General features: G+C 41.5%; 1 protein-coding gene and 1 long non-coding RNA gene across 3 annotated transcripts in view; one reads left to right on the top strand and one right to left on the bottom strand.

Annotated features, from left to right (window-relative positions):
• The window catches only part of LOC109277440 (uncharacterized), a 52,512-nt gene extending 36,238 nt beyond the window's left edge, over window positions 1–16,274 (bottom strand). Inside the window, exon 1 of the long non-coding RNA XR_008422162.1 lies at window positions 15,819–16,274. This is a non-coding gene — a long non-coding RNA (uncharacterized LOC109277440). The remainder of the gene's footprint in view (window positions 1–15,818) is intronic.
• A 137-nt stretch (window positions 16,275–16,411) lies between these two features.
• UPB1 (beta-ureidopropionase 1) overlaps window positions 16,412–16,565 on the top strand; it is a 29,020-nt gene continuing 28,866 nt past the window's right edge. The window contains exon 1 of one of the 2 annotated variants that reach the window (XM_019467101.2): window positions 16,412–16,560. In XM_019467101.2, the coding sequence (XP_019322646.2) occupies window positions 16,457–16,560 (104 nt within the window). In that variant the 5' untranslated portion in view covers window positions 16,412–16,456. The remainder of the gene's footprint in view (window positions 16,561–16,565) is intronic. The other variant, XM_019467102.2, reaches the window with a different exon arrangement.

Below are 16,565 nucleotides of genomic sequence, written 5' to 3'. Positions count from 1 at the left end.
AACTCAGAGGTCCTGACCATTCAGATCTTTGAAGATTCCTTTCATTCCTTTCCCAAAAGGGGAACCTGGCACACTCCAATTGGTTAATTCCATTTACCTTCTGTTCCTTGCAACCACACGTAGGTGCAACTGTGTGATCTCAGTGGTGGCAAGAGTATCAGAATAACAGCATCTATAACAGGCTATAACTATAATAGCTTCTATTTCTCTAGTACTTACTTTTCTCAGGCACTTTTTATAGATTTTTTTCATTGAATCCTCATAACCGCTTAGTAGGTTACTCACTATTAGTATCCCTAGTTGACAGATAAGGAAACTGAGGCCCAGAGAGGCTAATCACTTGCCTACTGTTGTACAACTTGGGTGTGAGGTGCTGAGATACTGTAGCATCCTGACTCCCAAAGTCTGTGCTCCTAACTATTATGTTATGCTGCATCCAAACACCAGCACAGTTATTCCGAGCTCAAAAGCACTTCAGATATCATAGATCAACCCCTAGATTTTGCAGCTGAGAAAACAGACCTAGAGGATGATGGGAATTACCTAGTGACAAAGCCAGGATTCGAGGAAGGCTCTTCACACCAGGGTTCAGTGTTCTCTGTTATATCAGAAGGCCTTGGGTTCTCTGCATCATCTTAAGAATCTGGAGTTCTTTGATATTTTATCACTTATTCTTTAAGGAATGGAACTTAAATTTATATAAACATAAAAATACTTTCATATAGTTTTTCTACCATATAGTGATCCTCTAATTCTTCCTACCCCTTTTTAGAAAGTTGTTTGTTTTTTTTTTTTAACTTGGCTCCTTTTTGCTTTCTCCTTTTTTTAAATCCCAAGAAAGTGAAAGCATTTTCAGATAGGATAAAAAAATCTTTAAAATCTTTAACCAACTTTCCCTTCTTTTACCAAAGTACTTTAAACACTGCTATTCAGTGATGATTTCTAATTGTCAATCATCCAGTTAGTGTTTTATATCTTCGCTCTACCCTCTTCTGCTCCCCCTTCTTAGGAGACGATCAACTTAGGCTTGGTATGTCCCCTCAGCTCCCTGTGTCCATCTCCAGGCCTTACTCTGTTCAGATTCTTCTTTACATCCTGCCTCTTGTCATGGCGATAGTATTCTTACTGCTCCTGAGGCAGTCTCTATACAGTGACATTGGCCCCATTCCTTCCCACCTCCGTCTAAATCTGAACCAACAAATTTTAAAGGAGTGAGAAAGGCCTGGAAACAGTAACATGTGGTGGAAAGTATTTGGTCTTTGTAGTCCAACAAATCCTCACCCCTCTGGGTAAGTTAGTTAGCCATGCCAAGCCCCATATGTCAAGTGGACAGGAGACCCCACTTCAAGGGTGATGATGAGAATGGAAACAAAGAATGTGTGAAAGGGTTTGTAGATAGCCCAGCACACAACAGACACTGCCTTCTCCACCTTCTGGCTCCTTCCCTTTTTTTTCACAAAAAACATTCAAAAGAGCTTCATTTTTTCAAATAGCCAGATTTCATCCTCAATGAACTGTTCTTTCTCCTTCTTGTCATTCCAAGCTTATTGAACGTTTATCCTCACAGTTGGCCCTTCCTTCTCCCTATTCAATTCATTTTGGCCACTATATATTGAACTGCTAGGGACAGCTTAGCCCATTTCAGTGCTCTCCCAAACTCTAAATTCAATACACACTTGTGAATTGACCCCTGGAGCATTAACAACTGCTTGGCACTCTGACCTTGAGTGGCCTGCTCATTTCTGCATCTCCTCTGACTTCTGTGAACATTGCTGTCTCAGTCACTTTCAACCTCTCATCTTTCTGCATCCTGTGTCCAGGTGCTCTCTTCCACTCCCATGGATTCAACCACCACTATTTACTCCAGATCACAGGGTATCTCTTTGGAGGTTCCATAGGTATCTAAATCTCCAAATTTGCTTTTTTCCCCCCCTCATGGCTCTTGTTTCCCAAACGGTTTCACCATCAAACTAATGTTCAAGTGAGAAGCCTGAGTTATCTTGGATGTATTTTCTATCCTCCATATTCTGTATTTGAGTGGTCACAAATCCCTTTTATTCCCACAATATTTCCTAAATTCACCCTCTCTACGTACAGTGCTAAGTTCAGGCCTTTGTCATGCCACAGCTAATGCTCTAAACTGGAAGCCCTTGCTTCCAGTCACCCACCCAGCTCACCCTCTGCTCAGATCTGTGATTTACCTAATTAATAGATCTGAGCATTAATCATCTGCTCTAAAATCTTCCTTAGCACTGACCATAGAAAATCCTGAATATTTATATCTCTACCTCCCCATTAGAATGGAGGCATCTCTTATTAATATCATATCCCACTGCCTACTAGAGTCATTAAATATGCATTAAAAAAGCTTATTAAATGAATGAATACAACCCCAGAACAATGCCATGGATAGTAGAGAATATGAAAGAAATATAATATACTCCTTATCGTCTAGGAGCCTATATTCTTTTTGGAGAGACAAAATAAACATAAGAAACTACAGTATTAAGTACATAAACTGAGATACAAACTGCAAATGCCAGAGCAGCTCAGAAGAAAAAGGTGGGTGTAAGGTGGACTTCTGGTGAAGACCTCACACAGGAGGAGAGAGTTCCTGAGGACCTTAAAGGATGGGTGGGGTTTGCAAGGGGACAGTGGAAGGAGCAGGATGCTCCAGGATGGAAATGGTATGGTAAATAGCACCGAGCATTGGCTGGACAAAAAGGAGTGTGACCTAATGGGGAGATGGGAGATTATGTTGGGGGACAATGAGACCAACCTGGAGAGATAAGGTGGTCCAGAAAACAGAGACCCTCAAGAGTCAGGAAAAAAGGAGTTTGCCTCAAATAAGAAAGCTGTAACTGTTTTTGAGTGCTCCAATAATGCAAAAGCAACCATACACAAAAGCTATCATAACACAAAAGCTACCTTTTGATACACACATGCATGCTCTTTTAATGCAGCAGAGCTTTGGGATAGATACTATTCTCACCATTTTACAGATGAGAAAATGAAGCACAGAGTAGGTAAATAACTTAATTGGGGCCATACCGCTGTGTAATAAGCACTGTTGGCACAGATAAGTAACATAGTTCCTGCTTTCAAAGATATCAAAATCCAAGCAGAGACGGGTACTCGGGTACTCAAATCAGTACCTCATAAATAATTACTTATAAATCAATGTGTTAGGTCTTGTAACAAATACATACATACGATGGGAGTGTTATTTTAGGAAAAATAATCTAAAACAGCTCTATTAGGAGACAAAAGAAATCAGAGAAATGAGCTTCCTAGAGAATACGGTGATCCAGGCCAGCTCCAGCAAAGAAGGTGATGATGGTGGATAAAGTAAGACTGAAAAAGGGGCAGAATGCAAGACATTTCAAAGGCAGAAAGGATAGTAACAGGTTTAATGTAAGAAAAAAGAATCAGGGGGCACCTGGGTGGCTCAGTCGGTTGGGCAACCGGCTCTTGATTTCAGCTCAGGTCATGATCTCATGGTTGTGGGATCGAGACCCACCCTGGGCTCCGTGCTGAGTGTGGAGCTTGCTTGGAATTCTCTCTCCCTCTGCCTCTCCCCTGCTTTCAGTCTGTCGCTCCCTCTCAGAATAAATAAATAAACTTTAAAAATGATTTGAAAAAGAAATAAGAATCAGACTTAAGTTTTCTTTCTTTCTTTTCTTTTCTTTCTTTTTTTTGGGGGGGGTAATATTTTATTTATAAGTAATCTCTACACCCAATGTGGGGGTTGAACTCAACCCTGAGATCAAGAGGAACGTACTCCATCTACTAAGCCAGCCAGGTGCCCCTACACTGAAGTTTTTTTAAGTCTGGGAAGCTGAAAGAAGGATGTTAGTAACCACAGGGTGCCTGTGGCTCAGTTGGTTAAGTATCTGACTCTTGGTTTGAGCTCAGGTCATGATCTCGTGGTTCACGAGTTTGAGCCCCACATCAGGCTCTGTGCTGAGCTTGTGGAGCCTACTTGGGATTCTCTCTCTCTCCTTCTCTCTGCCCCTCCCCCACTCACTCTCTGTCTCTCTCTAAATAAATTAATTACTAAAAAAGTTTTTTTTAAAAAGAGAAAGGTATCTTCATTTGAAGGCATACTGAGTTGAAGACAAAGTAGGACTGTTCTGCTCTGAGATAATGTAATAGGTCTTACTATAGTTAGATTTAGAAATGTGACTTTTAAAATTGTTTGTACCCAGGCTTGAGTTGTATATAAAGATAGAATTTTTAAACATTTTAATTAACTCTATGCCAGTAGGACGGCCTCTATGTATTTGCTACAGTTTTATTTTCTCTTCACACTCTGCTAGTCTCTATTATCAATGCTGTTTTGCATCACTTTCCACAGAAATGAGGTATGATTATAATAAAATAAAGCTGACATTTAAACATACAAGAACTTATCTATCTGAAACTGATTACACAAACGCTGTTTTTGTTCAACACTTCTCTGGAAATTCTCTGTTCCGGAGTTGCTTTCAGGGTCCGTCTACAACCCAAATTTTATTGACACACTTTGCTAACATCTCAAATTTGATCACCCAATAACTTAGCTTTGAGTTAATTTTTCTTGTTTTTGGTTTTTCAAAAATAAAATCTTCCTTCAACCTCCCCTCCTTGAAACGCTAAACAAAACAAAACAAAACAAAACAAAACAAAACAACCCAAACTAGATTTCTTGAGCATCAGCATTAAGATTATTCCAGAGGTTGTGCCACAGACTCTGTAGGGATGGAAGAGGCTTTCCAAATATCCTGAGGAGTGACAAAATCACTGTGGGGAAGGGTTGCCCTTACTGAGAACTAGGCATTGTATTGCTAATTATTTTACAGATCTGCTTTTCATTTAACCTTTGAAGCAGCCATACACCTAAGTACTATCATCTCATGTGAAAGAATAGGAAAAGAAGGTACAGAAAAGTAACTTTTATTAGTTATAAAACTAATAGATAGCTCTGCCAGGACGTTAAAAACTTGTAATTTTGTTACCATACTGTTCTGCTTCCAATAAAATAAGAGCACTGTTGGGGTGCCTGGGTGGCTCAGTCAGTTGAGTGCCAACCTTGACTCAGGTCATGATCTCGTAGTTCTTGAGTTCAAGCCCCGCTTGACAGCTCAGAGCCTGGAGCCTGCTTTGGATCCTGTGTCTCTGTCTCTCTCTACCTCTCTCCTGCACGTGCTCTGTCTCTCTCTCTGAAAAATAAACATTTAAAAAAATTTTTTTAAAGAGTCTTTTTAGAAAAAAAATAAGAGCACTGTTTCCCAATGAATGGTAAAGTTATTTAAAGGATAGCAACACTAATATAATCTCATCTCATGTAGCCATAACTTTAATGTTTATTTATTTATGAGAGAGCAAGAAAGCAAGCAGATGCATGAGTGGGGAGTAGGGGCAGAGAGAGAGAGAGAGAGATAGAGAGAGAGAGAGATAGAGAGAGAGAGAGAGAGAGAGAGAGAATCTCAAGCAGGCTCCAGGCCGTCAATGCAGAGTCTAACACAGGGCTCCAACTCACGTGCTGTGAGATCATGACCTGAGCTGAAATCAAGAGTCAGATGCTTAATTGACTGAGCCATACAGGCACCCCTAAACTTTTTCTTCTTTTTTTTTTTTTTTGAGAGAGAGAGTGAGAGACAGCGAGCACACATGTGAGTGGGGAAGGGGCACAGGAAGAGTGAGAGAGAACCTTAACCAGGTTCCATACTCAGCATGGAGCCCTACACAGGGCTCAATCCCAAAACCCTGGGATCATGACCTGAGCTGAAATCAAGAGTCAACACTTAACTGACTGAGCCACCCAGGTGCACCGTAGCCATAACTTTTAATACTCTTTTAATTTCATTTGTTTTCCCACTGCTTTCTATAACCTATCAATTCATGAAAATATAAACAACCAGCCATGAAAATTTGTCATAGAACTTGAATTAAGTCTACCTTATAGAAATACACACTAGAAATAGAAATGTTTTTAAATCATCAGACCTGACACCCTCTGATTATATTATTACTATATGGCTTAAGTATGTTATAGTCGGGTCAACAAGCAAATACTATTTCCTTGTCGTTATATAATGTGTTCAACTGAAAGCTATTGTGTATTTACCATCAGGGGTTTTATTCATGAGCACTCAGTTGAAAACAGACAGTAAGTTTTACTTATTCCTCTTTTAAATTCTACTCATTCACCACTGGAATGCCATACACATTTATATATAGCAGACGTTTATACTATCTTAAACTGAATTGGAAGCCAGCAGGCTTGAATTATTTAAGAGAAAAACATTTCCACTTGTCCTGCCAACCATGTTGATCAATGCTCGCTTAAGTGATGTAATCATCTCCTCTCATTTTGTAAGGTCTACTCTCTCTCTTCAGGTGACTAAGCAGTCTGCAATCTTCCTTCCTTTAATTGGATAATTTTCAGGCTTGTCTGATCCTTCCGGTTTTTACAATTTCACGCAGTCATTTTCTCTTGTGAATATGGTTAATGGTTTCATGGCTAAAATCTCTCTTTAGCACACATCTATCTAGAACTCTCCAGACATCTTTCCATACACTGATGCAGCGCAACGCTTTATCTACTCTGGTATTCCAGACAGACTGGCTACTCTGCAATGGTCACCGTTTTCTGCTTGCAGTCTTGCTTTTTCTTTTTTTGGATTGACCTTCCTGTGTCCTCCACACATCCTTCCGGCTCAGATGTTTGTTCTCCCACCTCTGGACCTGTGTGGCACTTTCAGTAATGTTATCACATAATATTATAAACACAGCTATTGTTTATCAAGCACTGGAGCCTTATGTATATAATACAAACTACCCAGCTTTTCCTCCTGCCCCGTTACAGCTCACCTTCCATACCCTATAAAGTCTGTCTCTTAGAGGCCTACCACAGTGCCTGGTACATAGCAGGTGCTCCAGAAATTTCTATATGGCTACTATTATGATGATGAAAACAAGCACCAAAACTTATTCATGTTTCACCCCAGTGCCTAGCACAATGTCTGGCACATTCAACACATGTTTATAAAACTAACCAATGAAGAGAACAAATATTAAGCACCTTTAAGATCCTTGTGAGACAAGCTATACAGCTCTCCATGGACTGCTAAAACTAACTCTTTAAAGTCCAGACAGGAAAAGTACCCAGTTATTAGGTTAACAGAGATGGGGCAGGGGAGCCCAGAAGCACAGCCCCAAAGTCCAGCAGAACACATGATACCAGGTTCAGGAAGCTCTTGTTGGCTAGTAGCTGCAGAGGCTGAGTATGGAAGATGGGCTTCTATGGATTACTCCAGCACAGGCTAGTATTGGTTTGGCTCCTCAAGTGTAGATGGCATGGTCAGACCAACTCCCTTAATCAGGGAGAAACCTGGGATGGTAAGAAAGGCTCATGGTGATGAAGGGGGCCCTGATTCTTAGCAAACTGAAGCCTTTACCTATAGCACCCACAGAGACCCAAAGATAAGGCTCTGGGGACTTGAGATTTAGCAGTTGGTGGTCAAGGCAGTAGATCATGTTAGAGTCTGGCAAGAACTAGTAGGGCTCAGCAACCAGAGTGAGACTCAAAATCTAGATTCAAGTCTTTGGCAGTGCCAAGTTTAAAAGGGGACGGTGACTGAGATGCCAGAGAAAGACCTGAGTTTAAAGAAAAAAAATGTAGTTTCAAGTACTGAGCTGAAGTGCAGGAGGGCTTAATGCCTCAAACAGGTAGACTAGTTATTTAATTTGGGGCATTCATTCAAGCAGGGCTAGCAGCAAGGTTGAGATATGAAGTAGGATTCAGATCCTGGGACTAAGGGCAGGACTTGCCAGTGGTAAGGTTCCTGGTGGGGCAAAGAGACTGGTATTTTATAACAGTACTGCAAGCCCTCCATGATGGATCATTAGCACACATTACAGCCTCTCAGAACACAAAATCTACTTTGCTTCAGTGTTAGGATTTTGAGATACCAGTATCTAAGATGGCAAATAAAGTACAGAACACAAATGCATTTGGCTTGGCTTCACAAATATCTAATTCTTTCTGTATACTTGGTTCACCCATAGGCTGTGTGTATACCTGTGTACTTGCTTGGTCTCTTAACCCCCAGATAGTGTTTTTCCACTCTGAGCCCCAACCATTTCCAAGTTGAAATTACTCTTTATGGGGGCGGCTGGGTGGCTCAGTCGGTTAGGCATCCAACTTCGGCTCAAGTCATGATCTTGCGGTTCATGGGTTCGAGCTCCACATCAGGCTCTACACTGACAGTGCAGACTACTTGGGATTCTATCTCTCTCCTTCTCTCTCTGCCCCTCCCCTGATCTCTCTCTCTCTCTCTCTCTCAAAATAAGTAAACTAAAAAAATAAAAAAGAAAGAAAGAAATTACCTTTAAAACCGCAAGACAGTTGTTTCCTCTGATTCTGTGACCAGAACTCCAGTCACTATTATGTCCTAGAATCTAGGTCCACTCACACTAGCAATAAAAATGGTCCTTTTCCTTTAAAAACAACCAAACCAAATACACTACTACTACTACTATTAATAATAAAATCTTCTCATCACCTGATTCTTCAGTAAAACACACTTGTTGACTTTCATTTCTTCAGATACCAAGCTGTCTTGTATTATTCTATGGTCTGTGTATGCTTTTTTGGATTTAATATGCCTAAATTGTTTTGTTTTCATTCATGTTAAAGCAATATACACAAATCATGGACCATGTGGTTCAACTACCCATCTGATGACTGCCTTTCTTCTACAATACTCCCACCAAGTGGTCATCTAGACTGTACTTGAACACCCAGAATCACTGAGAACTAATTGTCTGCAGAGGTAGCCTGTTTCATTTTGGATCGCCTATTGGAAATAACTGCTTTGGGCTGAAATATGCTTCCCTGAGTTTCTATCCATTGACTCCAGCTCCTCTCCTTAGGGCCAAATGGAACAAATATATTTGCATCTATGTGGCCACCTTCAGATAATCTGAATAAAGTGACAATATTCTTCCTGACTTTGCTTTTTTTTTTTTTTTTTTGCTAATGTTCCCAGTGCCTTTGACTATCTGTTGTTGTTAAATGTTCTCACCAACATCACTCTTTCTTTTCCGGATGTATTCAAGATGATTTACATGCTTTGTATCTAGCCCAGAGCTAGATAAATTTCAGGTGTGCTCTAGATACTACACCTCTCAATATGCAGCCTAAGGCTTTAACAGCTTTTGTGGCAGCCACATTGTTGGATCACATTGAGCTTATAGACAACTGAGCATCTCTAAATGCCACGTTTTGCTGCTAAGCCTACTGCATGCTTATGCAATTGTTTCGGGGGGGGGGGGGGAAGGAGGTAGAAAAGGTTTATTTATCACATGGATACTTCATGAAATTTGGGTCCCAAAAAGTCAACTTGGGATTTTGCATTCCTAATGATACACAAGTCTGTGCTTAGTTTGCTAGCCTAAATGATTAACAAACTAGTGATGGTTCATGTACTGGATTTCAGCTTAGGCTAGTCAGCGTTGCTTTATTTCATGACCTCAAAGCGCAGCCTTCCTCAAAAATTACTCATCATTAAAATGTTTACTATTCATCACCAGAAGAACTGGTGGAAAGAGTATAAATGATTCAGTGCAAAGGCATTATCACCACTGGAAAAACACCTCAAAGACAAGTATCCAGCACATTAAGGATAGTATATTTATGATTTCCCACGGGAATATTATATTCAACCCCTTTTCCTTTATTAAAAATAATTATCTTAAAAATTATCTTACAGAGATAACACTGTGTAGATTTTCTTCCTTTTTTTTCTTTTTTTTAAAGTAGGCTTCATGCCCAGTGTGGAGGCCAACACAGGGCTTGACTTCACAACCCTAAGATCAAAACCTGAGCTGAGATTGTGAGTTGGATGCTTAACCAGTTGAGCTACCCAGGTGCTCCTGTATAGATTTTTAAAGATTTTTCAACTTAGCTTATTTGTTTCAAATCAAAGGAAGTGGAATGGATGTTATCCTCATTTTTTTTAAGTTTACTTATTTTGAGAGAGAGAGAGCAGCATGAGCAGGGGATGGACAGAAAGGGAGAAAGAATCCCAAGCAGGCTCCACGCTGTCAGCACACAGAGCTCAATGCGGTCAATCTCACAAACCATGAGATCATGACCTGAGCCAAAATCAAGAGTTGGACACTTAACCAACTGAGCCACCCAGGCACCCCTTGTTATTCTCATTTATAAGTAAAGAAACTAAAGCCCAGAAAGGACATGATTTGTCTATGGTTACATAGCCAAAAAAAGTATAGAACCAGGGTTGAACCCCAAGTCCTTGGGTTGTCCAAGGGTTGTCCAAGTCCAGTGCAGCCCCCACTGTACCCATGGCACTCCAATATAAATGTGGCCCAGTCCTGGCCTTAAGGTGCTAATATCCAAGGAGTTCTCCTCCAGGTGTTAGACAACGTGTGCTCTACTTGCCCTCACCATTCACATAAAAAGAGGGGAGGGGAGCCTCAGTGAAAGCAGTTATTACAATACTTAAGAGATGCCAAGCTCTAGCAATAACGAAATCATAGAATTTCTGAGAATTAGTCCACTACCTTTAAATTAACAGATTAGGAAGTGCTATCAAGTAATTCACCTAAAGCTGCAATTATAGCAAAACCAGGATTAGAACCTATTTATATACCCAATTCAATGTTCTTTCTGTTACACTGTACTGTTTCTCAAAATACAAGTAGGCAGCTGTCTGTTACCTATAGCTAGGACTTTCTGAAAATGGGATCTGAAACATATTACCTATAATTCAAGAATGTTATGGACAAGGATCCCACCAAACTCTCAATACAAAGAAATATGAACCAGGAGGCTAATTAGAGAGTGATGAACTATGACATACTGAACCAGCAACTTCCCATAAACAGAAGATTTCTATATGAAGTAGCCCCCAAGGATGGACTCCCTCCCCCAATATCTACTGTTGTTGCCACTCAGGATTTGGACTACTTGTATCCTAGATGATCAGGGGGCAAAGGCTGAGAGTCTTACTGAAAGAAGAGGATTATGAATCTGCTACAGCCAATTGTGGTCTTTTCAAAAAGCAGACTAAATAAGTAGGTACTGAGTTTATATATGTAAAAAGGACTCATCAAGTGAATATAAACATTTATAAATACTGATATGGTGTTCGATTTGGTTCAACAATCATTTATTGAGCTCCAGTTACATGTGAAGCTCTGTAGATTCAAAGAAATGTCATACCTCTATCCTCAAGAAAGTTAACAGATTGAATATTATGGCAACACAGAAATGGGAACTTAGGTAAGCCTGAAGGAGCCAGCAAAGGCTTTATTGAAGAGATACTTGAATCTTAAGGTTTGGGTAAGAACTATACAAGTGAAGAAGGAGCTGAACAAAGACAGAGGCATGAAATGATACAGAATATACAACTAGAAGCAGTTTGACAATGCTGGAATCCAAAGTGTAGGGTAGGGAAGAGTGACAGCATGAAATGAGGTCAAATCACGGGCTTTATTCCATGCTCTCTTGGACTTCAGACTAAACTAATGGAGTGCTCTTGAAAAACAGATCACTGGGAATCAAGGCCAAGGGGGAAATTGAAGTTGAGAGGCAGAAAGACTGATTATGAGTTGGGTGAAGTAATTTAGGAAATGATAAAAGCCTGTACAAGGAATGTATAAGTAGCAATAGGAATGGAAAAGATGCATCAGATAGGCCGGATTCCAGAAAAAAATCGAGGCCATTGAATGACGTTATCTGAGGGATGTGGTTTCCTGATCTAAATATTTCTTTCAAGGCCTCTCCTGATACTTCCACCATCAGAGTTTCCTTCTACAGAGTTTGAAGAGTCCCTTACTAAAATGGAGTTGATCAGAGCATTTTAGTGTTGGTCAACTAACATTAAAGTGGATTATGCAAATTTAATATGAGTAAAGAAGGCCTTGCAGGGAAGAACATGGCTAGTCAAGAGAGGAGAAGCAAGTAAAACAAAGGATAAAGCAAAACAAAAGAGAAAACGTTCAGGCCACTAAAGGCAGACAAAGAAACTTACTAAATCACCATTTTGGCTGAGCTGGCTCTGCTCTGCTACAAAATCCATTTTCAGTTAGCTTGGATATACTATTCCAAAACTCTTTCATGTGAGACACTTAAGTCTACACAAGGATAATAATAATAATGATGATGATAAAATGAACCCTAGCAAACAAAGAACTGTGACTTATGAGCTGAAGGAACACCATGCAGAGACAATGTAACACAGAAACTGGGCCTTTAGAAAGTAACTTAGAAATCAAGTCACCTCGAGGAGCCTTGATGGCTCAGTCAGTTGAGTGTCCAACTCTTAATTTAGGCTCAGGTCACAGTCCCAGAGTCGTGGGATTGAGCCCTGTGTTGGGCTCTGTGCTGAGCATACAGCCTGCCTGGGATTCTCTTTCTTTCTCCCTCTACCCCCTCTCTCTTGCTCTCTCTAAAATAAAAATAAATAAAATATTAAAAAAAAAAAGAAATCGGGTCACCTCAGATATTTTTCCCCCATGACTACAAGTGAAATATTATCTCCTGTATTTTCATTTCTACTAAGCGTCACGTTTAATTTGGAAATCTGACAAATACCAAGAACACTTGCCCCATAGTTCACAGTATTACCGGGAGGAGGAAATGGGACAAAAAGAGGCAAAAGCTTGTGTGTGCTGTAAAGTGCTAAATGATGGCATCATCAGGCCTCTGGCTCACAGGAGAAAAGAGGACAGGTGGGATCTCCATGTCATGGCCTTTGCAAAGATTGCTCACCAATGATTATCATAAAATTTTAGTCCTTCAAATGTTGATGAGCAGAGGCCACACTACCTTCAACACTTTCCTTAAGAATTAAAATTAATTGGGGGTGCCTGCGTGGTTCAGTCAGTTGAGTGGTTGAGCATCCAACTCTTGATTTTGGCTCAGGTCATGGTCTCATGGTTGGGAGATCGAGCCTGGCATGGGAGTGGGGAGACTTAAGATTCTCTCTCTCTCTCTCTCTCTCTCTCTCTCTCTCATTCTTCCTCTTTGTCTCTTTCTCTCTCTCCCTTTGTCTCTTCCCTGCTCATCCTCTCTCTAAAATTAAAAAAAAAAAAAAGAATTAAAATTAACGCACATTGTAAATTTAAAATTAACACCTAAAAACAGACACTAATACATTTTTAACAAATGTGCTCTTTCCATAAAACCAGCCTCTATAATGAACTTTTTCTGTCACAAATAAGCATGTAAATATTAGGATCATATTTTATTAGAATTAGGAAAGGCTTAGTTTATCTCTGTAAACTGTCTTCCCAGCCTCTTCCCCTCCCCTACCTTTCTTATAACAGGGAAACTGAGGTAAAGGTTGAACCCAGACTAACCTGTAGATTTCCTGACTCCGGTCTAAGGCTCTCTTTTCTATAAAATAATTTTTAATAAAATATTTCAAATATAAGGAGAAGCATAATAATGAATACCCAGATTTTTAAAATGTTAATATCATATGCTACAAATCTTTTTTTTTTTTTTTTTTTGGACAGGAAATGGCACTTTAATGCTTCAAATATTTTTTAAAACATATTTAATTTAAAATTAAATATTATATATCAGCAGATAATGCCCATTCCTCTATCCCATTCCCCTACCTCCTTCTCCAGAGATAACCACCATATTGAGGTTGTGGCATATTCCATTCTTCCTGTTCAAGTTTGTATAAACTCAAATGCTTATATATCCATAAACCACACCATGTTGCCACAAAAAGAGATGGTCTTCAAAACAGGGAGGAGTCCCTCACTCTAGTACACTTGCATGTAGTTAAAACCTTTGGGACTTGGCTAGGTATTTCAGAAAGAAACTAGGGCAGAGCTTAAAGTCTTTTTTAATGATTACCACAGAAGGATCTAGTGAAGTGTCTTATTATTTAAAGTGAAAAATAAATTAGGCAAATATAAAAATTTAAATATGATATTTTTTTATCCTTCTCAAGTTAGCATTTTGTATTTGTGAAATCCTGGTTTATAATGACCTAGTGTGAATGACCTGTCACTGAACAATAGGGAAAGATGGATTAAGCAATTTAACTAATAATAATAGTTTCTACTTCTGCTTCAAGGTCCAGCTCAAATGTCACCACCTTAATGAATCTGTCCTTGATCCCATCAGAATTAATTCCTTCACCAGTCATTTATTGAGTGCCAGAGCCCTGTAGACACAAAAGTAGATCAGACCCAGTTCCTGCTTAGAGCTCAGAAATAATCACACAATAGTTTTTGATAAATGCTCTAATAGAGATATCCATAAAAGGTTAGCAAAGCCTATACCTTTCCTAGAGCAATTGGAGAAGACACTACAGACGAGGCGATATTTGAGCTGCATCTTACAGGGTGAGCAGGAATTCACAAACTCTATCTTCTGATAAAATGTCATTCCAGGTAGGGAGACACTGAGTGTGAAGGTAAAAAGGATGATAAGATATTAGTTTTAGAAAGACAACTAGGGATAGACATCAGAGGTAGAAGGATAAGTTAGAAGACTAGCAACAAGTCAAGCAAAAGCTGACATGATTATAGGCATGGGGTGGGAGGGGGAAGGATTTTATCAAAATTTAGGAGATAAATTTAGCAGAATTTGATGCTTGGTTGTGCGGGAGAAAGAAAGAACACGGAGGAGTTGGGGATGACTCCCAAAGGCTTGGCAAAATGAGTGGGCAGTGAGGCCATTAACTAAAATAAGAAATACCGTACCAAAGATAAGAACAGGCCTGAGAAGTGGTGTGTGTGTGTGTGTGAGGTTTCTTCTGAGGCATTTTGAGTCGGTAATGAGGTCTCTTCCATTCGGCCTTAAACAATGTCCCTTTCTAGGCCAGAAATCACCCCTTCCTCTTAACTCCACAGCATACTTTCTATCTTTTTCACATCAAATTATTTAAATCTGCTGTTATCTCAGTATTCACAAAATTGTCCCCACCTTAAACCACGAAGAAAAAGTACTAGTCTTGTTCTCTGTGCATTGTCCTTATCTCAGAGCCTTATATACAAAAAAAAAAAAAAAAAACCTTCAACCAAAGTTTGCATTCTTGAAAAGGGAGCTCCATCAGATACTAGGAAGTGTCAGTTAACATTTATCAAAACAATGGCCACAACTTGTGTGTTAGCGACTTATATAAAATATCTAAAGCATTTGGTCTACAGCCCCTACTTTTAGCTCCTTTTGTGCTTATCTTACTTTTAAACAACCCTGCAAGGTAGTTGTTTTCCTATTTTACAGATAAAGCAACAGCAGGCCAGAATGTCTGAATAACTTTCAGGTTTGCAAGGTTCACAAGGTTTGCAAGTTGCTTAACTACGATTGGGCCGACTTGCTTCACCACCAGAGTTGAGCTGCTCTGTCCTAATTCTCACTTGGGCTGAAAAGTGGACCTTCTTTGGCTCCTGAGGGGTAGCACTCTCCGGATCGGGAACTGTGAAACGGTCCTCACCCCTATCCTCTAAGGCAAAAGTGCCCCCTCCCAGGAAAAGTGCCCCTGAGGGCGCAACCAGTGCACACGGCAGAGCTCAGAGGGGGCCCAAGGGTCCCGCGGATGAGCCACCCCCCAGGGACCCAGCATTTTGCAGTATTCACGCCAGGAAAGCGCACAGGATCACTCGACCCTTCGCTCAAGCTCTGAGCGCTGCCGGGGCTCTGACCCCGAAGCTCGGGTGGGCGCGCGCGACCGTGGCTCCCAGCCTGGCCCCTCGTGGGGGCTATAAGTCCTCACAAACGCGGGACACTGGAAGACGGGAGTGCAGCCACTGCCTTTGGGACACTGAAACTCGTCCCGTACCTTCCTCCGCAGTCCCGTGCGGTGGGCCGGCCCGGCTTGCTGTCTGCATTCAGCGGACCGGAGAACGAGTTCCGGGCGGGGAGAAGCCCTGCCCACCGGCTGCGGTGGGAACCGGTCCCGCGAGGGTCCGACAGGACTTGCCAGACATTTCCCTCAGACCGCGCTTTGCCTCCGAGAGGCCGCGCCGGGCCTCCCTCATCGCCTCTCGGGTTCTCGGTCCCGCCCCACACCTCTGGGTAGGAACCGGACAGCGAGAGAGTGTGAGAGGGCAACACAACGGTCCTGGGGACCCTCCGAAGTCCGCAGGGGAGGAAGCAGCGACAGCTAGCTGCACGCGGCCGAGGCGCGAGGGCTTGGGGAGGTCGGCCCGTGGAATGGGCGTGTCCTGGCGCGTGCGGGAGGAGGTGCGAGGGGCAAGGGGCAGTCCCACCCGCGAAGCCCTGGAACGCTGATTGGCTGCGCGCCGTGGAGGCGCGAGGAGGAGGCGTGTCCTCATGTGAGCCCTGCAGGGGCCCAAGGTGAGGGTGTAGAGGGGAGAGCGCTTGCGCGAACCTGGTTGTAGGCTCCTCCTTCTCTTCTTTCTAGGGGCAAAGGGTAGGCGGTTTTAGTCTGGACTTAGGCACTTGCAGACTCCGGCCATGGAGGGGTCTGAATGGGAGTCGCTGGAGCAGTGCTTGGAGAAGCACCTGCCACCCGCAGACTTGAGGGAGGTGAAACGCATTCTCTATGGCAAGGAAACCAGGTCTG

Source organism: Panthera pardus, unplaced genomic scaffold, assembly GCF_024362965.1.
Source record: "Panthera pardus isolate Hobbes unplaced genomic scaffold, ASM2436296v1 HiC_scaffold_15, whole genome shotgun sequence".
Taxonomy (NCBI): Eukaryota; Metazoa; Chordata; class Mammalia; order Carnivora; family Felidae; genus Panthera; species Panthera pardus.
This window is presented reverse-complemented; position numbering and strand designations above follow the sequence as displayed.